General features: G+C 37.5%; 1 protein-coding gene and 1 pseudogene across 1 annotated transcript; one reads left to right on the forward strand and one right to left on the reverse strand.

Annotated features, from left to right (window-relative positions):
• Positions 1-1,943: 1,943 nt before the first annotated feature.
• LOC101412002 (olfactory receptor 7A10-like) lies at positions 1,944-2,873 on the forward strand. The gene has a single exon (XM_004470795.2). It carries the CDS (start codon positions 1,944-1,946, stop codon positions 2,871-2,873), a length of 930 nt encoding a protein of 309 aa, XP_004470852.2.
• Positions 2,874-13,112: 10,239 nt separating this feature from the next.
• Positions 13,113-14,144, reverse strand: LOC101411026 (cyclin-J pseudogene; annotated as a pseudogene).
• Between the last annotated feature and the right edge of the window lie 9,377 nt (positions 14,145-23,521).

The raw sequence follows: 23,521 nt of genomic DNA on the forward strand, positions 1-23,521 counted from the left end.
GTTCAATATCTTGGACATTATCGTCTGCAGGGTAGCTCACAGGGTGAGGTGACACTGGCAGCTAGTCCAGGGAGGGTCCAGCTTGCCTAAAGCTGTGTGTTTTGAACTCATTATTCAGTGAGGAATCACAAGTAGATATGAATATAAATTTTGTCGTGAAGAAGATCCCTTTGAGTCGATGTGAATATCAGCTAGAGGGTTTTTCAGTTTTCAATTTCAGGGAGAGATGATAAAAAAATTAAACATGAACATGAGATTTGGTACAAGAATATGTGGAAAGAAAGAAAAAAATTTTGTAGTGTAAGAAAAACCAGTCATATCTCATCACCAGAGAAAACCATTCATTTACTTACAGGAAAGAACTAAGCTAAATTTTTACATGTATTAGTTAAGTGTGTCAAAATTCCTAGCATGGTGGAAGTCATAATCCTATTATGTTGGAGAAGATATAAGACTTAGAATGTTTTTTTTCTTATGCGAGTTTATCACAGAATTTTAGAAATTCCAAAATTTTAAATTTTTTAACATCATTTAAAATCTCTTCTACTGCTTCATGTAAAAAATTCCCAAAATTTGCCGTAGTTGTACTTTTTTGCATGTGAAATGGCATATTTCCATTGCTCGGTTTTTCTTAATGGGTTCAATCTGTATGTTGTAAAAGATATCCCTACTTCTGTAAAGTTTTCTTCATCACAGTCTCTAAAGTTTGATGTGAACATATGATTTCTTTTATACTCTTGCCTATTTCATTTACTCTCTTCCCCCCATCTCTGATTACTGAGAAGGTTTTCTTTAAACGTGGTAGAAAATGGCCACAACAAAATGAAGTCCCTTGTTTACATTTCCTTGCAAGGTTTGACATTTGAAATTCCTGGATATCATTTCTAACTCTTTTGGGGATTCACAATCTGATGTTGTAGATTTGCATTGTATTGTATTCAATCCTGGCCAAATCAGTGTTGGTGGGCGTGGGAAGAGTCCCCCCTCCCCAGTAATAACTTGCCCCAAGAGAGCATGGTATGCTTTTTGTGTTCCTGTCTGTGTGCATATTTGTGTTTGTGTTTAAGTGGAGGTATTAGCAGTCCTGGAGAAGAGATAAATGTGCTTATACATTCCAGTAGGTTGTCCTCCAGTACACAGTCTAAATGAAATAGGAATGGCTGCGTTGCATCTGTGGGGTAGCTTTGCCACCAAATTAATAGAGTGTGAGAGGTGCAATGTGTGCATAAGGGGCTCCCTGGGTCTTGAAGTTTCAGAATCAGCGAGGACAACTCTTCATTCATCATCTCTGCCATCATCTCTGAACACTCTTCCTCTTCCTCATCCCAGTGTAACACCGGCTTCCTTGGTGGCCTTAAGTCTTGAAATAAACCCATTCTGTAAGGACTTTACTTTGGACAATCCTTCTGCTGGACACACACTTCCCTTGGTTTCCTTATGTTTCCAACATTCTCTTTCTTGAGGTTTTCTTCAAATGTCTCTTATTGTTTGGTATCATCTGTATACCCAATAAAACATATCATATCCTATTGACTCACTCCTTTTGTCTGGTGTCTTTCCCTTTTAGTAGTTGTCACAATCTGATGTATTATATGATTATTTTATTTGCTTATTAAATTACCCCATCAGTGGATTCAGGAACACTTATTTCATATTACATATCTATTGTCTAGACAGTGTCTGCCTAAAAACCAGTGCTTAGAATCTATTTCTCAAATGAAATAAAGAATTTCTCATGAACACTTAGAATACATATTATTAGAGGAATATTATGTAAGGGGGACCAGAATGGCCTTAGGATACAGTTAAAGGGTATTAATTCCATAAAGAAGATATTGAAATTAATCAATAGAGGACAAATGTAAATTATAGCTTGGTTTGTAATAACCTACTGTTTGATATTTAGTGATATTTTTCTATTTATTTCTAGTAACATCGCCAATATGGAACCAGGAAATGATACACAATTTTCAGAATTTATTCTTCTGGGACTCCCAATAGAAAAAGATTTACAACCTTTCTTCTTTGGATTTTTCTTGTCCATGTACCTGATCACCATCTTTGGGAACCTGCTCATCATCCTGGCCACCACCACTGACTCCCACCTTCACACGCCCATGTACTTCTTCCTCTCTAACCTTTCCTTTTGTGATATGCTTTTCATCACCACCACTGTCCCAAAGATGCTGGTGAACATGCAAAAACAGAACAAAGCCATTTCCTACACAGGCTGTCTCACACAGATGTTCTTTTTCTTACTCTTTACAGGATTGGATGACTTCCTCCTGGCTGTGATGGCCTATGACCGTTTAGTGGCCATCTGCCACCCACTGCACTACATGGTCATCATGAATCCCAAGCACTGTGCCCTGTTGGTTTTGGCTTGCTGGAGCCTGACTGCTCTGCATTCCTTGTTACACAGCCTAATGATGCTGCATTTGTCCTTTTGTGCACCCTGGGAAATTCCACACTTTTTCTGTGATCTTAATCAGATTATCCAACTTGCTTGTTCTGATTTCATCATTAATTATGTAGTGATGTATTCCGGAGCTGTGGTGCTGGGAGGGGGTCCCCTTGCTTGGATCCTTTTCTCTTACTCTAAGATTATTTCCTCCATATGTGTAATCTCATCAGCTCAGGGTAAATATAAAGCATTTTCCACCTGTGCATCTCACCTCTCCATCGTCTCCTTATTTTATGGTACAAGCGTAGGGGTGTACCTCAGTCCTACTGCTTCATACAACACACATTCAAATGCAGCAGCCTCAGTGATGTACACCATGGTCACACCCATGCTGAACCCCTTCATCTACAGTCTCAGGAATAAGGACATAAAGGGGGCTCTGAAAAGATTCTTAATGGGGAACCCATAGCAGTATCATTGTCCTGGGTTTGAAGAAGAGCACCTGATTGCAGGGTTTAAGCCTCAGAGCTCAGAGCTTCTATTCTTTAAACAATCTATGAAACTAGATCTTACCTATGAGCCAGATATGGCCTTAAATAAGATGAAGTAAAATTTAAATCATATTTTGTATTACTATATATTAATTTGATGATTTATGCCTATTCATTTAATTAGTAAATCTTGGTGTCTTTGTGATAAAGTGTTTATGCATTTTAATGCAAGACTAAATTTTATGTTCTTTATCATGCCAATGTATAAAAATTTTGAGTTTATCCATTGTTCTAAAAAAAATATCTGTACCTTTCTACATTTGTTTTAAATTTTAGAAGGCACTTGTGTGAAAATCTATGTGTTTTCTCTATCATCCAATTTTTTTTTTACCAACAATTTCCTCAAAACTCCCTTCAATCCCTGTTAAAAAATTGTGACTTATTGAATAATTTGAAATCCTTCCCAAAATGCTTCCTGGAGAGTTCTGATTTAGTGTCATGAGTTATTCCTGCACAGGCATACATTTCCCTTCAACTTCAACAGCTCCTTGTTTCCTGCAAGGGACCCGCAGGATTAGTTCCCATGTATTATTTATCTGAAACTAATTTGAATAAGAGATCGTGATTATGAATGCAGTATCCAAATATCTGAAGGAATGCCAAATAATTTGCAGCAGCCCCGTATTCTGAATGTCCTCAGTACTCTTTCCACTGATTACTGTACTAGTTAGGTATCACTGCATAACAAAATGTCTCAAAGCAATTGGTTTATGATAATGCTTCTATTACAGTAGCCACTTCTGATATGTGGAGATATTTTATCTCTGCCATACTACTTGGGGCATTGCAGTCAGGTGTTTGTAAGCTTTGCAGGCTCTGCAGGTCTTGGTCAGGCTGCCACTAATATTGGTGATTTGGGCATTATAGTCAGGTCTTGTGTGTTCTGACTGTGCAATGACATATTCTACACAAGTTCTCATCTTACAATAAGCTAACCTGGAGTTGTTCACAAGGCTGCGGTAGAGGGCCAAGGGAAAATAGCAAAAACATGCTTAGTCCCCTTGAGGCAAAATGTCTTTGCTACCATATATTCCTGGATGAAACATATTAAACACTAAGTACAGCAAGAACCAAAGGTGAATAAATGTTCTCCATGTTCTGATAAACTACACCGTCAAGTTTAAGAGAAATGGATTCAGAGGAAAGTGGGAAATGGGGCCACTCTGCTGTCTACTGAAAATTTAATTGCAATTCAATTCAATACAATAAAATTTTATTGTGACTCTTAAAAAACAAAGTTTTAGTAATGCTTCCTTGCATTTTTCCCCTCAACAACTGTTAATTTCTTGAGGAGAGTAACAGTCAAACTATACTATACGTTCCATAAGTAGCCATCAAATTTCTATTCTAGATCATTACGTGTTCCTCAAATATAAATATTCCTTCCCTGTTCCTTGCCTTCACATCAGAATTTTTATGCTAAGAAGAAATACACCATTTTCCTTCGTGATACCTCCTCAAGTTCAAAGACCTTGTGGGAGCACTGGACATAGGTATGACACTCTCCAAATGAAACAAGACCAAAGCATGTAGCGACTGGCATAACCTGGCCAATACTAGTTTAAAAGTAACAGGCTCACTGCAAACGTTTACCTTCTCAAGACTGTATATTCCATTTCTTTGATAACATCATCAAACATCCCATTAATGTGCTTCATGAAACTCTTGCCGAAATTCTGTTCTTATACCCTTTGTAATGTCTTTGTTCTGAAACCCCATATATCACCCCTCATGTTCTTTTATGTTTGTGGATTGCTAACATCATTCTTAGACAGCTGCTGTTGAAGAGCATTTCCTATATGTCAGTCCCAATAGCTCATGTCTAAAAATTTGCCTGGTGGATTCTTTGTTCTTATGGTTGCCCCAACCCATGCAATTCAATGCTGGGTTGAAACAGGCTTCTTGTCTGAACTCATTAACTCGTGGAACAGGAGAACTCTTGTGTCAATGATGGAATCAATTTATAATTCATTTTATTTTTGTTTTGTTTTGTTTTTTTGTCTTTATTTATTTTTTTAATGTTAAATTTAAAAAAATATGAGGTCCTCATATACCCTCCCACCCCCCTCACCCCACTTCTCCCATATCAACAACCTCCTCCATCATCATGGGACATTCATTGCACTTGGTGAACACATCTCTGAGCACTGCTGCACCACATGGACAATGGTCAACACTATAGTCTGCACTCCCCCCAGTCCATCCAGCAGGCCATGGCAGGACAATGTCCAGCAACCGTCCCTGCTGTACCACCCAGGACAACTCAAAGTCCTGAAAATGCCCCCACATCACATCTCCTTTTCCCTCTCCCTACCCTCAGCAGCTACCATGGCCATCCTCTCCACATCAATGCTACATTTTCCTCCATTACTAATCAGAATAGTTCCAGAATAGAATATCAGCAAGTCTACTCTAATCCATACTCTATTCCTCCATCCTGTGGGCCCTGGGGTGGTTATGTCCACTCCACCTCTATATCGAGAAGGTGCTTCAATTCCACTTGGATGATGGATGCAATTCTCCTGCTTGCAGTTGTAGGCACTTTTGTCTCTCTGGTATGGTGGTTGACCTTCATCACACCAAAAGCATGAGAAGCAAATAAACAAATAGATAAATGGGACTTCCTCAATATTAAAGCCTTCTTCACCTCAAGGGAGTTTGTCAAGAAAGTGTAAAGAAAGTCTAAACAATTGGAAAAAATATTTGGTAACCATATATCTGACAGGAGACTTACATCTTATATCTCAAAAATAAAAAGACAAACAATCCATTTAAAAAATGGGAAAAGGATTTGAACAGATGTTTCTCTAAAGAAGAAATACAAATGGCTAAAAGCACATGAAAAAATGCTCCAAATCACTAGCTATTAGGGAAATGCAAATCAAAACTACAATGAGATACCATCTTACTCCCATAATATTGGCAGCTATCAAAAAAAACCAGAAGACTACAAGTGCTGGAGAGGTTGTGTAGGAATAGGAACATTCATCCACTGCTGGTGGGAATGCAGAAGCATCCAGCCATTCTGGAGGACAGTTTGGTGGTTTCTCAAAAATCTAGCTATAGATTTGTCATATGATCCAGCAATTCCATTGTTGGGTATATACCCAGTAAAACTAAAACAAGGACACAAACTGATATATGCACAGCAATGTTCATAGCAGCACTATTCACTACTGCCAAAATTTGGAATCAACCCACAAGCCCATCAACAGAGGAATAGATAAAGAAAATGTGTTATATACATACAATGGAATACTACTCAGCTATAAGAATGAATACAGTACAAACACATGTGTTAACACGGATGAATCTTGAGGGCCTTATGCTGAGTAGAGCAACCCAGACATTGAAGAATACTACATGACCTCACTGATATGAAATAAGTAAACCAAAATGTCTCAGAGAGCTAGAGATCGGATGATATGCTTAAAGGCATTTGGGGAGTAGAGGAAGGTTGTGAGCAGACACCTACTGGGTAAAATCTATGATCATCTAGAGGTAAGTATTAGTACAGGGAAAGGATAAAATGGGGGCATAGGGATAACTTTAATTAAATTTTTAAAATCTTTTTAAAAGGTAAATCACATAAAAATATTAGAGGTTCACATACGCCCCACACCCCACCCCACCCCACACCTCCCACATCAATAACTTTTTTCATTAGTGTGGGATTTTCATTACACTTGATGAGAATTTTGGAGCATTTTTACACAGCATGGATTATAGTTTATGCTATAGTTTACACTCTCTCCTAGTCCACTCAGTGGGTTATGGCAGGATATATAATGCCCTGCATCTTTCCCTGCAATATCATTCAGGACTATCCCAAGTCCCCAAAATTCCTCCATATCACACCCCTTTTTTCTTTTCTCTGCCCTCAGCAACTCCAGTGGCCACTGTCTCCACATCAAATGTGGAGTTTGCTACAGTTTCAATCCATTAATATTCTCAGTGGTTCTATAGCTGAATACCAGTAAGTCCACACTAATCCAAATTTTATTCCTCTATCCTGAGTACCCTGGGATGGTGATATGCACTCAACCTCTATATTGAGAGGGGGCTTAAATCCGACATGGTTGATGGATGCTCTTCTCCTACTTGCAGTTTTAGGTACTCTCAGTTCCCTGGTGTAGCGGTTTTTAGCTGATCTGGGTAAGTTCAATGAACCGAAGAGTAGGAGTTGCAACTCTGTTGAGGCTCAGGTCCAACCTGCCATGTGGCAATTCCAGAGATTCAAGTCTCTTGAGTATACACAAACCCCAGGGCCAACCACAAGTTCAGTAAAAGTGTCAGAAGAGGCATGTGTAGAAATATCACATCTGAGTCCAACTCCATCATGCTTAGGAGCACAAATTCCTAAGTAGAGCCCACTGGCAAGGCACTGAACTCCAGAACCACTGCCATGACTATAAACCTGTTTGTCTCCATAGCCCTCAGGAGCACCTGTATTGTGGCTTCTTTGGCTGTCTTTGGCATCCTGCTGAGGTGTGCACAAGTGTAACCACTCTTATGACCTCTCAACTCTTTTATGAAGACTCTTAGCCATTTAAACTCATTTTTCTTCACCGTTTCCCCCTTGTAATCAAGGACTTCTTTTAGTTTTATCACCAGTTAGTGATTGGTAGTATGTTAGTCAGTCAGAGGGGTGCTGGTGCAAAATACCAGAAACTTGTTGGTTTTTATAAAAGGTATTTATATGGGGTAGAAGCTTACTGATTCCAGGCCATAAAGCATAAGTTGCTCCCCTCACCAAAGTCTATTTCATGTGTTGGAGCAAGATGACTGCCATCGGCAGTGAGAGTTCAGGCTTCCTTGCTTCCTCCTTTCCAGGGTTTTGCTTCTCTCTGGGTTCAAGGTTCTTTTATTCCCTGGACTTGCTTCTTCCTGGCCTCAGGGTTCCTCTATTCCTGGTTCTGGCTTCTCTTTTTTTCTGTGAACTTACTTCCTGGGACTCCAGTTTAAGGCTTCAGCACCAAACTCCAACATCAAAACTCCAACACCAAAATCATTCACATCAAAAGCTCCAACACTGTCCTTTGCCAGGTCTTTTGTCTGTGAATCCCCACCCACCAAGTGGCAGGGACTCAATGCCCTAATAAGATGTCCCAATCAAAGCCCTAACCATAATTCAATCATGCCCAGGTTCAGACTAGATTAAAAACATAGTCCAATATATTTTTCTGGAATTCATGTACATATCAAACAGTTGCACTTCACCGTCTGAATTCCAAAAAGACATTACAATATTTGAAAAAAAACCCTTAAATTAGTAACAATGCAAGTACTAAATCATATCACAATCAATTTAAAGAAATACAGTTTGTTTTGAAGCAAAGTCCTGTCTGCTATAGAACTCTGAAACTTACAAAACAATTTATGTGTTTCCAATACACAAATGGACAGACAAAGGATAAATATTTTCATTACAATAAGGAGAAATTGGGAGGGAAACATGAGTTGCAGGTCCTTTACAATTCAGTAAACCTGCAGGGCATCCTCTATTTGATTTGGGTGCAATGATATTTTGGGTCCAGGACCTCTAATGCATTATTCAAAGTCTTTGTCCCTTTATTGATTCTCTGTCAAAAGCATAAGTCTAATGTTGATAATGTTGCATTAAAGTCCCCAACTATAATTGTGCATTTATGTTGTCATTCAGATCCCTAAGAGCCTGCTGATTTTTTTTCTATCTTTTAATCTATTTATTCTACTGTCTATTTGATTTCAGATGCACTGTCTTCCACATCACTGATTCATTCCTCTGTCTGTTCAAATCTGGTGTTGTGTGCTTCCAGTGTGTTTTTATTTCTGTATTGTGCCATTCATCACCATCATATCCATTATCATTTTATGAATGCTTTCAATTTCTTCAGCATGTTCTCCCAGTTTTTTCTTAATATCCTTAATCTCTTTCTTCATTTCATCAAGTTGACTCATGATATTACTTTGGACATCTCTGAATAGTTGTTCCTTATTCTACATCTCCTTCTTGTTTTTAGTGTTTTTGTTGTTGTTGTTGTTGTTGTTGTTGGACTTGGCTATATGTTCTTGATTCTCAGAATGACTTATAATTTTTGTTGTGTCTAAACATCTATTTACCTTGATTGGATTATTCAGTTGATTACTTTCTCTCTCTATTGTGTGGAATAGCACATGGATCAGGGAGTGTTGTGGATGTCATTACAAGGCAGCTGTATCAAAAGCTGCTGTTCTGTTTGTGACCCTTGTATCTGGAGGAGACTTAGCTCCCACACAGGATAACATTTCTCTCTCCATCCTTGTTTTTCCTTTTGGCTCTCTAATCATAGGACATTTTCCTCTTAGCAGGGATTGTCCTTTTTAAAATATTCTTGCCTTTGCTTGAGTGGTTTTTGAAATGAAGACCATTTGTCAGAGTCAAAAATACATATTATCATGTGATCTGCAATGTACCTCTAAGGCACACATGTATAGCTTAAAGGAGAATTAAAACTCCAACTAACTGTGTACACTTATACAACTAAGTATATTGTATCAGATTCAGAGTTTTGCTCTAACTTAATTAAATTATCATTCAGGTGATTATTGAGTCATGGCAGTAGGACTCACAGAGTAAACAACAAGGGGCAGGGACTCACAGGGAAAACAACAAGGCAGAGGAGTTGGTTGTGAATTTTGATCCTGGATCCCAGAAGTAAGCACACAGAGAAGGGCCCATTAGACATGGCAGAGGCCCCATGAAGAAAGGCAAGCCATTTCCCTGATAGTTTATATCTGCCCTTGAGGAGAGAGAAGAGCAGCTGAGCCTGGAGAGAAATGAGTCCCAGAAAAGAGAAAAGACTTATCTCAGCCTGTGACTGAGATTGGAAGAAGCTAGGACCACATCACTTTGGGAGGAGGAGGAAGACTGAACACTCACAGACATCACCCACCATCTTGCATCAACAAATGGCAAGAGACTCTGGTTGAGAAAGTGCATCTTAAAGTACCTTGAGTTGGACTCTTTAGGGCATGTGACTGTAAATTTCTACCTCAAATGAATACCATTTATAAAAAGCAACCAGTTTCTGGTATTTTGCATCAGCACCTATTTGGCTTACTAGTACTATATATTTCCAAAAGACGAGGATTACAAGAGTCACTATAGATAGTGCTGTATTCTGAAAGGAAATAACAGGGATGAGAGATTTTTATGAGTTTAGAAATGAAGATTATCTGGAAGGGAAAATGAAAGGGTAAGAAGACAGACACTAGAACAATATGAAAACAGAAAATCAAAGGTCAGAATGGATGGAGCAAGTAATGCCTTCACAGTAATAACATTGAATATTAATGGCTTGAACTCCCCAAACAAAAGACAGAGACTGATAGAAAGGATTCAAATAAATGAGCCATTTCTATGTTTTCCACAAGAAACTCATCTCAGATGTAAGGATACAACCAGTTAAAAACTGAAAGGTTGGAAAAAGATATTCCCATCAAGTATTAACCAAAAAAGAGCAAGAGTAGCTATACTAATATTGGACAAAAAAGATTTCAAATGCAAACATGCTTTAAGGTGGGAAGAAAGGCATTTTATATTAATAAAAGGGAACATCACCCAGAAGAAATAATTATATAAAATATTTATATACCTAACCAGAGTGCCCCAACATACATTAGTTCCACCTTGGCAAAATTGAAAGGAGAAACAGGAAAAAAAAATCTGTCACATCAGAAAGATTTCACTTGAGCCCAATACATTGCTGACATAATTGCAGGATGGTTAACACTATCCCTGGTCTCTACTCCCTAGATGCTTTCAGTAGTGCTCCATCATCTGTTGATCAAGCATACATAACTGCAGCATTGCTATATAGCTTCAGGTGACCAGAATCATCCATTGCTCAGAATCACTGTCTGAGAGGCAGAACTGGAAACATCTTTAGAGATCCCAACAATGTCACAGGCTTTACTTGGCTTATAACGTAAGGCCAACACTTAAATATTGGAATTCCAACCATCTGCAAATGTAAAATGGGCTCATAATAGAACTGCTCTTGTATAATGGATTTTTATAAGAATTCAATGAGAAAAGTACTATCAAAAAGTTAAGCTCAAGTAATGTTGCATAAAGGATGGAAATGTATATTTTTAAATTAACAAACATTTTGTAAATTATGGATCACATGGATCCTCTTAACTTTCATTATAGGCAGAACATTCCTGAGTCTCTTCCTACCCATATCTTTATAAGTCTGCCTTCAATGCATATTAGGGCAGTCACATACCTACCATGCAGATTCCCTTTTATTCAAGTGTTATCTTAAAAAAAAAAAAACACCTTAGTAACTTTTAAACCAGAAAGCCTCCCTTCATCAAATCTTCCTCCTCTTACAAATAAGAGTGCTATATATAGAATTTATTACAATGATTTTTTTTTACCTTTTTAAATTTCCCCAAAACTCTTTAAGCCAAAATTTTCCTTACTGTAATAGCCATTATTGCTGTTTTCACTCATTACCAGCATAGTGAAATGTCCCAGGGCATTTCTGAGGCCTATTTAACGAAAGTGGTTACTGAAATTTAGTAGTCAGTACCTCTGCCTGCTTGGACTGACTAGCTGGATTCAAATGTCTATGATGTGGACCACTGACCACGAGGTGTAGCGGTGCTCAGAGATGTATTCACCAAATGCAATTAATGTCTCATGATGATGGAGGAGGTAGTTATGGGGGAAGGAGTGGTGTGAGGGGGTTGGGGGTATATGGGGACTTCATATTTTTTTTAATGTAACATTAAAAAATAAATAAAGACAAAAAATTAAAAAAATAAAAAAGACTGTCCTCCATATAACAGAACAAAGTGCTGCTTTAGCCCAACCTGAGAACTACCCTGACCACACTTGACTCCAAAATAAATCTATAGAATTTCATTCTATTATTGACATTTTTCAGTATGCTTTCCTTTGTAAAAACTTTTTTAAGAGCAATATGAAATCTGGGTGTAGATTATTGATTTCACTGAGAAATGCAGCACATATATATATGTATTATGAATCACAGAAACCACTAATTCATTCATTCAATGCTACAGTGTCCTCATTTGAAAACACATCCTTGCAGGAATATTTTAACCTACAGTTATAAAGGTAGTTCATACTATAACATTCCTAAAGCATGTTGCATGTTGCTTTACAGTTAAGTGTTTCCAAGTAGTACAAATTTCCTGCATCAAGTGTGTTTTATTCTAAGTATGTAAGGCTCATCACCTAGGGAAAAAAACAAAAATTATGACTATGATTTCTTTTTACTTTTATTATCTTGTTTTTAAAGATACATAGATCATAAATAATGTTACATTAAAAAATATAAGAGCTTCCCATGTAATCCACTCCCCACCCCTCCACTCCTCCCACATCAACAACCTCTTTCACCAGTATGGCACATTCATTGCATTTTTAAATATATTTCGGAACACTGCTACACATAATAGATTATAGTTTACATTATAGTTTAACTTTCTCCCAGTCCATTCAGTGGGTTGATAAGCAATCCACCCTTTGTTTTAATACAAAAATCCAGAGACCTGTAATATTTGTGATAGCAAATTATTTAAAAATCCTCTAAAAATTTCTTTTTTCTTAGTGCTCAGATTGGTATTACAATTCATGAGTTTAAATTTACAAAAATTCATTTTTAGATCAAAAATAAAACTCAAAACAGCAGAATAATAAAATCTCTTCAAGAAGCAATACTGAATCTTTCCTTCATAAAAGAATGTTTGGCAAGTCCACAGATAAACTTAACCTTTGAAACACAAGCCAACATTAGACAGAGCCCACCATAGGTCAAATCTCAGTATGGGCATGTCTCCCTGTTTTCTGCTGTATTGAATATTTTTGAAATATTTGGACCATCATTCAGGCTTGAAAATCTTAGTCATACAAGAATTTGTTACAATATAGGATTTAACATACACCCTATTAAACTGTTTGCTTGTCCTCCCAGGTTCTTGGTACACTAAAAGGGATATTCAGTCATCCAGGAGCTCATATCTGAAGTGTTAATATCATTTGATTCCCTTTCCTTTTGAAGAGAAGTTCAAATAAATTTTCCTCCACAATGCCAAGACACAAACACTTTGGGTAAGGTATTACCTCCACCTTTCAAAACCAAGTAATGTGAGGATAATGTTCATCTATCTGAAACTCCAGTTACAAGAAACTTCAAACAGGGCTTAACTTTTACTGGTATTTCAAATGACACCCAACACCGGTCAGCATATGACCAAGGCTCTGAAGGAAGCCAGCAGGATATGTCTGTAATATGTAAAGTGAAATGTGTGTGGTAGATATTATCAGCTGACAGATTGGTTGTTCCAATGCAGGACAGTGATACTACAGAGAGGTCTGATGTGCCTGATGAGGATACTGAAATTGTTGAAAGTGAACTGGCTGCAAGTTCAGGAAGTGTGTCTGGAATAAAATTACAAGTTCCTCTCTGTTCCTTCTAATTGTTTGTTTCCATCACATCATTATCATGAACCATCAATAGCTGTTCAATGCAGTGCACTAAGAATTTCCAAGAGTAAGCAGTAAGATAATGCACTCTTGTAGGCCACATTAGAGAAAGATGAAGTATAATTCTTGAAGAAGTCACACATGCTGCAAAATCTGCACACGTGGTAATGTAGAGTTTCCAAACAAATAATTGGCCAACTATCATGAAGATCTGTTTCATGTATTGATTCAGAGAGATAATATTCAATGAAATGGGCAGCTTTTGGAAGGCAGAGTTTCCACTGAAAGATTTCTAATAATAATAGCTCTATTTAGCGAATTTTGTTTTGTTAGTATTAGAGTCATAGGTCAAACAAACCACGCTATTGAGCCACTCCAGCTTAGGCACACTATCGTCTTTTTCTTTCAATTTACTTGCTAGAAATAGACAGGAAAACACAATTAAATGTGCCTACTAGATACAGATGTCATAGCAATCCATAAACAGGTCCAGCAAATAAACACCAAGATGTCGGGCAGAAGGGCAGAACATGAAGGGATTACTTACAATGGCAATCAAGTCATCAAAATACAGTCTTAGATTTAGTTGAGGGGACTGGCCTTTGCAGGAGGGCAACTTTGGCTCCCTGTACTGGAACACGTGAAGAATTTCAGCAGCCAAACGTCCTTGCCACCACTGACCTGCAACCTCAAAGGACTTTATCATGAAATTAAAACATCACCCTATACCAGGGAGAATAAAACTGGAAACCACAATTATGATAAACATTCTCATTTATAAAGAAATCCTTTAACTTAACAATAAAAAGACAAACAACCCAATTAAGATATGGGTGAAAGATTTGAACAGACATCTCTTCAAGATGATACACAAAGTGCTGAGTTCCTGGCCAGGGGAGCTCTATCACATTCCCCAGTGGAACAGCAATAATCCCCAAAGTGCAATGGCAAAGACTATTTAAGATGGATGGCCCAGCAATGAGCCCTTGATACAGATGGCTCCAAATATGAGCCTGGGTGCCTGAACTATGAGCTAGGTCTAGAGCTGCAGGGTGCCTAAGAGTTACCTCCTGAGAGGCTTCACATAGCTCAAATGTGGACACTCTCTAAGTCAAACTGAGCATGTTAATACATTACTTCCTCCCAGCAAGGGACATGACTACCAGGGATAAGCTTCCCTGGCACTGTGAGGGATTATTACCAAGCACCAGCTAAAGATGTAACTAGAAAAAGACCTTGAATAAAAGGATCAACTCAGACCAGCAGAATATGTCAGGCTACATGTAATATCAGATGTTCAAAACTGCTTTTTGACTTTGGATAAAAGGGGGAAATGGAAAGGACAGATTAGTATATATGGCTATGAGTCTCCAAAAAAGAGTCAGGCAGTCATCAGAGGGTATATGCTTTTGCATGCCTCAGCAGGGCACCAGACACAGCCAAAATAGATAGAAACCCAGGTACTGGTTCTCCTGAGGGTTATAGAGACCCACAGGTTCTATGGTCACGGCCGATGGCTCTGGAGTTCAGGGCCATGTCAGTTGGCTCTACTTTGGAGTTTGTGTTCCTGAGTGTGATGAAGTTGAACTCAGATATGACCTTTCTACACATGCTTCTTCTGTTACTTTTACAGGACCTGTGGTTGGCATTGGATTTGGTGTATATTCAAGAGATCTGAATCTCTAAACTGTCCATGTGACAGCCAGGCCCTGTCACATGACAGCCAGACTTTCAACTCCTACCCTCCGGTTTATTGGACTTGCCTTGGCCAGCCATCATGGAGTTAAAGAAGAACAACCACCACACCAGGGAGCCTAGAGCTCCTACAACTGCAAGCAGGAGGATTGCATCCACCATCCATGTGGAATCTAAGGCCCCTCTCAATAAAGAGATAGAGTGTACAACAACTTTCCAGGGTCCACAGGATGGAGGAATAGAGTATAGATGATAGTGAACTTACTTTTTTTCTACTTTGGAACAATTGTGATTAGTAAGGGAAGAAATTGTAGCATTGATGTGCAGGAACTGGCCACACAGGAGTTGGTGAGGGTAGGGAGAGGGAAGAAGAGATATAAGATGGGAGCATTTTCAGGGCTTGGAGTTGTCCTGGGTGGTACTACAGAGACAGATGCTGGACATTGTATGTCATGCCATGGCCCACTGGGTGGAGTGAGGGAAATTGTAAATTACAATGTAAACCACTATCCATGTGATGCAACAGTACTCCAAAATGTATTCACCAAGTATGTGCCATGATGATAAAATAAGTTGTTGATGTGGGATGAGTGGGGTAAGGGAAGTGGGGGTATGGGGAGCTCTAATTTTTTTAATGTAGCATTAAAAACTTTTAAAAAGAAAGTGAAAGTCAAAGGACATACTTATTACTTGAAGGAAAGCTAACGATATAACATGAGTCTAAATAACAGTGAAAACCTTTGGAAAATATGAATATGGGTACTATTGCATATATAAAAGTCTTTATACAAAATATTTACCAAAAAACTTGAGAAATTGTAAGAAGAGCACTTACACACAAAAGGGAAAGCATTGAGAAGTGATGAGTTTTTGTTTTAGTTTTAACTATTATTTTCATTTTTATTAGAATAATGAAAATGCTCTAATAAAGATGAAGAAATGAACGAAGAACAATACAGTATACAAAATACCATTGATTGTAAACTTTGGATGGATGGATGGATGGTTTATCTATATTTAAAAATAAAAAGGATTTAAAAAAATCAATTAATCAGACAATATATTGTTTATATGAGACAAACCTTACATACAAAGACACAAATAGATTGAAGTGAAAGGATGGTAAAACATAATTTAAGCAAGTAATAATCAAAATAGAGCTGTGTTAGCTATACTAATATTGGACAAAATTGTCTTTAGGACAAAAGCTGTTATAAGAGGAAAAAAGCACCCTATATATTAATAATAGTGGAAATAATCCAAGAAGAAATAACTGTCATTAATATTTCTGGACCTAAAAATGATGCCTCAAAATAGAAGAGGTTAACACAGGCAATACAAAGGGTGAAAATGAGACCTCTACAATAATATTTGGATACTTCAATACAACACTCTTATCAAAAGATACAACATCTAAATGAAATATCAACAAAGAAACAGAGAACTTGAAGAACGTGATACATTAACTAGAGTATGCATACAAATAGAATAAAAACCAATACCTGGAATTATCAAAACTAAAATTTGGTCCTTTGAAAAGATCAAGAAAATATACAAACTTTAGCTAGCTTGATGAAGAAATAAAGAGAGAAGATGCAAATAAATAAAATAAAAAATGAGTGGTGGATATTACACTGACCCATATAAATATGAGAGGTTATAAGGGAATATTATGGAAGGTGGGGCAAGATGGTGTCAAATTAAGTGCACCCTCATCATCTCTCCAACAAAAAAAAAATGGCCGAGTGGGAATAAAATCCTGACTGATTGAGCTGGTTTGGGAACCCAAAAAGTAGGTGCCTTGTGGTGAGAATGTGAACCAAAAAAAATGATTGCTCTAGGTAAAACCATGGATTTCTGGCACTTGTGTCCAAAGCTGTGGGAGGACTAAACCCTTCCCTTAGGGCTGGTAGCAATGTCATTCCCCAAACATTGGTGGTCACTTGGTGGTGTTCCCCAAGTCCTGCATTTCCCAAAACTGTGATCCCCAAATACACATTCCCCAAACCTCGTGTTTCCCAAACCCACATTTCCCAAACCCTCTTTCCCTGAACTCAGTGCTCCCTGAGTCATGGTATTCCCTGTGCCTTCCAGTCTCAAACAAACTCTGAAAGTGGGAGGGTCCTGGTGAAAGGTGCAAAGAGTCCCAAGTAATGCTGGTTTAATTGTCTGTTTCCCCATTTTAGACCTTAGAGGTATGAACCAGCTGCCTTGAGGAGGAACTAGTAAGAAGTGAAAGGTGAATATGCCGAGGCAGCTTGATTTACCTAAATGCCCTGGATTAGATATTTATGTACATGTCCTGTACATGTCCAGGAAGCACAATGCATCTCAATCAGTATAAATCCCAAAAGGCCTACTCTAAGACATATGTTTGAGATAAAAGGAAAATACTGAAGGCAGCAATAGAACAGAGAACCATCACATTCAAGGGAAGCTCATTAAGTTTAAATGCTTATTTCTCATCTGAAACCATGTAGGCAAGAACGCAATGGCATAACATAGTCAAAGTACTAAATGAAAAAAAAAAATGCCAAGCCAAGAGTATTCTGTCCAGCAAAGCAGAAATTCAAAATTGATGGAGAGTTCAAAATATTCACAGATAAATGGAAAGTATGAGATTATGCCAAACAGAAACCTGCCTTTCAAGAAATACTAAAGGGAGATCTGCAGGAGGAAAGAAAAAAGTAAACTGGAGAGACTGAGTTGGAGAAGAGTGTAAGAACAAGTTAAAACACAAAAAGAGAAATAAAAACAACATATGACACAAAAATCAAAGAAAATAAGGCTAATGTAAGTAATTCCTTGAGGGTAATAACACTGAATGTCAGTGGATTAAACTCACCTGATTGACAGAATGGATAAGGAAATATGACCCTTCTACCTGCTGTCTACATGAAACCTACCTCAGAACCAGGGATTCAAGAAAATTGAAAGTGAATGGCTGGAAAACATTCCCACAAGCAAACAATAACCAAAAAAGGGCAGGAATAGCTGTACTGATATCAGACAAAATAGACTTTAAATGCAAAACGATTGTGAAATACAGAGATGGACACTACATAATAATAAAATGGATAATCATTCAAGAAGAAAGAACAATCATAAATATTTATGCACCTGACCAGAGCACCTCAAAATTCATGAAGTAAACACTGGAAAAACAAAGTGGAGGAATAGATTCCTTCAATCTACAATTACAATGGGGGACTTTGATACACAATTATCACCATTAGAAAGAATATCTCAACAGATAATCTATAAAGAACAAAGAATTTGAATGATATATTAGAGAATCTAGACCTAAAAGACATATACAAAACACTTCAGCCAAATAAAGCAGGATATGCATTCTTTACTAGTGCATATGGATCATTCTGCAATATAGACCACATGCTAGGCCACTGAGAATGTCTCAATGAATTCAGAAAGGTTGAGCTAATACAAAATAATTTCTCTGACCACAGTGGATTGAAGCTGAAATTCTGCAAGGACCAGAGAACCAGATCAGGCACAAAGATATGGAAGTTAAGCAACATACACTTAGACAAACAGTGAATCAAGGAAGAAATCTCAAAAGAAATCAGTAACTACCTTGGAACTAATGAAAATGGTAATACAACATATCAAAACATATTGGATGCAGCAAAATCTGTACTGAGAGGGATATTCATAGCCATAAATTCATAGATCAAAAAAGAAGAAAGAGCAAATATCAAAACTGCATACTTGGAGGAATTAGTAAAATAACAACAAACTAACCCTAAAGGAAGAAGAAAGAAAGAAATAACAAAGATCAGAAGAGAATTAAATGAAATAGAAATTAAGAAAGCACTAGAAAAAATACAGAAATCTAAGAGCTGGTCTTTGAGAGGATCAGTAAAATTGACAAACCCTTAGCTAGACTAACAAAGAAAAAGAAAAGATGCAAATATACAAATAAGAAATGAGAAAGGGGTTATCAACACTGACTCCAGAGATATAAAGATCATCATAATCGATACTCTATTCCTCCATTCTGTGGACCCTGGGATGGTTATGTCCACTCCACTTCTATATCATGAGGGTTCTTAGATTCCAGTTGGATGATGGATGCAATTCTCCTGCTTGCAGTTGTCAGCACTCTTGGCTCCCTGGTATGGTGATTGACCTTCTTCACCTCCCTGTTAGATGACTGGGGTAAGTCCACTAAACCAGAGGGTGGGAGTTGCAAGTCTGTTGAGGTTCAGGGCCTGGCTATCACATGGACAGTCCAGAGATTCAGGTTCCCTGAGTATACACTAAACCCCAGAGCCAACCACAAATCGGGTAAATGTAACAGGAGAGGCTTGTGAACAAAGATCACATCTGAGTCCAACTTCATCACACTCAGGATTAGAGTGCACTTACTGATATTCTATGCTGGAATTACTGTAATTAGTAATGTAAATAAATGTAGCACTGATGTTGAGAAAGTGTCCATGGTAGCTGCTGAGGATAGGGAGAGGGAAGAAGAGATGTGATGTGGGGGCATTTTCAGGACTTGGAGTTGTACCGAGTGATACTGCAGGGACAGTTACTGGACGCTGTATGTCCTCCCATCTCCCACTGGGTGGGCTGGGGGAGAGTGTAAACTATAATGTGGACCATTGACTATGTGGGTGCAGCAGTGCTCAGAGATGTATTAACCAAGTGCAATGAATGTCCCATGATGATGGTGAAGGTTGTTGTTATGGGAGGAGTGGGGTGAGGGGGGAGGGGGTATATGGGGACCTTATATTTTTTAATGTAACATTAAAAAAAAATACACACACACACAAAAAATATGGGAGTGCTAGGGAGTGGGGCAAATGGGAATCCCCTATATGTTTTGTGTAACATTTATGTAATCTATGTTTATTTTATAAAAATAAAAGTATAATAAAAAAAGGTGATTATAAAATGATACTTTGAAAACGTATATGCCAACAAAAACATCATTTGAGAGGAAATGGAAAAATTTGTAGAAACACTTAAGCAGCCTACATTAGTGAAAGAGGAAATTGATTATCTCAGCAAACCAATCACAGGTAAAGAGTTAGAATCAGTCATTAAAAACATCCCAAATGAAAAGAGTCCGGGGCCAGATGACTTCACAGGTGAAATTTACCAAGCATTCCAGATAGAACTAACAACAATCTTGATTAAACTCTTCCAAGAAATGGAAATAGAAGGAACATTACCTAACTTATTCTATGATGAAAACATTACCCTAATAACAAAGGAAAAAAAAACAAAACACCGCAAGAAAGGACAATTACATACCAATCTCAAATGAACCTAGATGTTAAAATCCTCTACAAAATACTTGCTAATTGTATGCAACAAACATCAAATGAATTATACACCATGACCAAGTGGGTTTCATCCTTGTTATGCAAGGATCATAAGAAAATCAATCAAAGTAATATACTACATAAACAAATTAAAGGAAAGAAATCACATGATTATATATCTATAGGTGCAGAAAAAGCATTTGACAAAATACAGCACACTTTCCTGATAAAAACACTGCAAAAGATAGGAATAGAGAGAAACATTCTAAGCTTGATATAGGATATTTATGAAAAATCCACAGCTAACCTCATTTACAATAGTGAAATTCCAGAATCTTTCCCTCTAAGATCAGGAACAAGACAAGGATGACTATTGTCACACCTCCTATCTAACATTATGCTAGAAGTACTTGTTTGAGCACTGAGGCAAGAACCAGATACAAAACGTATCCAAATTGGAAAGGAAGAAATCAAAATTTCACTATTTGCAGATGACATGATCCTATACATAGAAAGCCCTGATAAATCTGCATCAAAGTTTCTTGAACTTTTAAATGAGTTCAATAAAGTCACAAGTTACAAGATCAATGTGCAAAAAAATTAGTAGCATTTTTGTACACAAATAATGAGTACTCTGATGAGGAAATCAAGAAAAAAACATCATTTATGATAGTAAATTTTAAAAAATCAAATACACGGGAATAAGTTTAACTAAAAAAAAGTCTTATACACTGAAAACTACAAAGCACCACTAAAGGTAATGAAAGAAGTCTGAAATAAATGGAAGAATATTCCCTGTTCATGGATAGGAGGACTAAGTATTATAAAGTTATCTATCCTATCAAAACAGATCTACAAATTTAATGTAATCCCATTAAAAATCAACACATCATTTTAAAATAATTGAAAAACTAACTATGAAATTTATTTGGAAGGGATATAGGTCCTGAATAGCCAAAGACATATTGAAAATGAAAAATGCAATCATAGGAATTGCACTACCAGACTTTCAAGCATTCTACAAAGTTACAGTGGTCAAAATGGCATGTTATTTGCACAAGGATAGAAATACTGACCAATGGAACTGAATAGAGAGTTCTGATATAGATCCTACCATATATAATCATGTGATATTTAACAAGGCCACCAAACCCACTCAACTGGGAGAATATGGCCTCTTCAAGATATGGTGCTTGGACAATAGGACATGCATATGCAAAATTATGAGACAGGATTAATATATCACACCTTATACACAAATCAACTCAAGATGGATCAAAGATCTAAATATGAGAGCCAAGACCATAAAGACCTTGGAAGACAATGTAGGGAAGTAACTGCAGGAACTTGTAATAGGACATGGCTTCATAACCTTCACAAGCAATGCATGAGCAGTGAAAGAAAAAATAGATAAAAAGGACCTTCTTAAAATCAAAGCCTTTTGCACCTCAAAGTAGTTTATGAAGAAAGTGAAAAGACAGCCTACCCAATGGGAGAAAATATTTGTTAACCAAATATTTGATATGAGCCTAATATCCAGCATATATAAGAAATCCTGTATCTCAAGAAAACACACGGATACACACACAAACTTAAAAAAATGGGCAAGAGATTTTAACAGATGCTTTTCCAAGGAAGAAATACAAATGGCTAAAAGCACATGAAAAGATGCTCAACATCACTAGCTATTAGGGAAATGCAAATCAAAACTACAATGATATACGGTCTTACACCCACTAGACTGGTGACTCTTTAAAAAAAAAACAAGGAGTACAAGTGTTGGAAAGGATGGGGAGGAATGTGGACCTTCATCCACTGCTGGTGGAAATGTAGAAGGATCTGGTCGTTCTGGAGAACAGATTAATACTTCTTCAATAAACTAGCTATATATTTGACACATAACCCAGCAATTCCACTCTGGGTTATATACTTAGAAGAACTAAAAACAGAGACACGAACTGATATCTGTACACCAATGTTCATAGCTGCATTATTCACTATTGTCAAAAGTTGAGGTCACCCCAAAGGTGCATTAACAGATGAGTGGATAAACAAAATATGGTATATGCATACAATGTAATATTGCTCAGCTGTAAGAAGGTATACAGTACTAACACTTGGCATAACATGGATGTATCTTGAGAACCTTATGTTGAGTGAGGCTAGCCAACTTTGAAGGACAAATACCACATGACATCTCTGATATGAATTAAGAAAATCAAGCTGTCTCAGAGTGCTAGAGACTGGAAGATAGGGTTACGGGAAATGGGGAGGGGATGGTTGTGAGTCCATGCCCTCATAGGAGAAATATATCTAAATTGGAGTTAAGTAGTTGTGCCCTGAAGCACTAAGCTGGGAGCATAAAAAATCAATTGGGTTAAGCTTTGCAGGCCTGAGAGAGGCCGTGTTTGGGAGGATGGGTCAGATGGTCCAAGGAATTTGACGGAGGACTGGGGGAAGCAAGTGAACCTGGGAGATTGTTAGGCATGTGGTTGAAACTATAATGTTGAGAAAACTCTTTAGAAAGTATAATAAGGAAGGGTTACTGGTTTAAGGTGTTTGACAAGGATCATCGAGCACTGAATACACCTGGGGCAGTCTTCAAGGGGGATTGTACATGCTCATGATGTCATAGTGTGCTATATCAATGGGTAGATATACATATAATGTGTAAGAAGGTGTTTGTCTCCATCCTGGGGAGGTCTAATGTTCTCAAACAGAGGGGAGTATATATCTCAAGAGCATGGGTGGTTCCTAATGTGTAGGACAGACTAGTTTGCCAAGCCCTCCGCATTGTTGCAAATATCCATGAATATTGTCCTTCAAGCATTGAAGCTTGGTTGTGACTGTGGGCTCTGAGGGAAAGGTGGGAGATGAAAAGAATAATTAAAAGCAGAGGTAACTGGGGGACAATGGAATTGTTCTGCATGATCCTGTAATAATGGATACAGGCCACGTTAAATATCACCAAAAATGTATAAAGGTGTATAAGCTATAATGTGAAAGATAATGGAAATCATAAAGGAAGCAGGGTTAGTAGCTGTGTTTCAATACCTGTACATTAGTTAAAGAGATCAATGAAGGGGAATGGCGT

Source organism: Dasypus novemcinctus, chromosome 30, assembly GCF_030445035.2.
Source record: "Dasypus novemcinctus isolate mDasNov1 chromosome 30, mDasNov1.1.hap2, whole genome shotgun sequence".
NCBI lineage: Eukaryota > Metazoa > Chordata > Mammalia > Cingulata > Dasypodidae > Dasypus > Dasypus novemcinctus.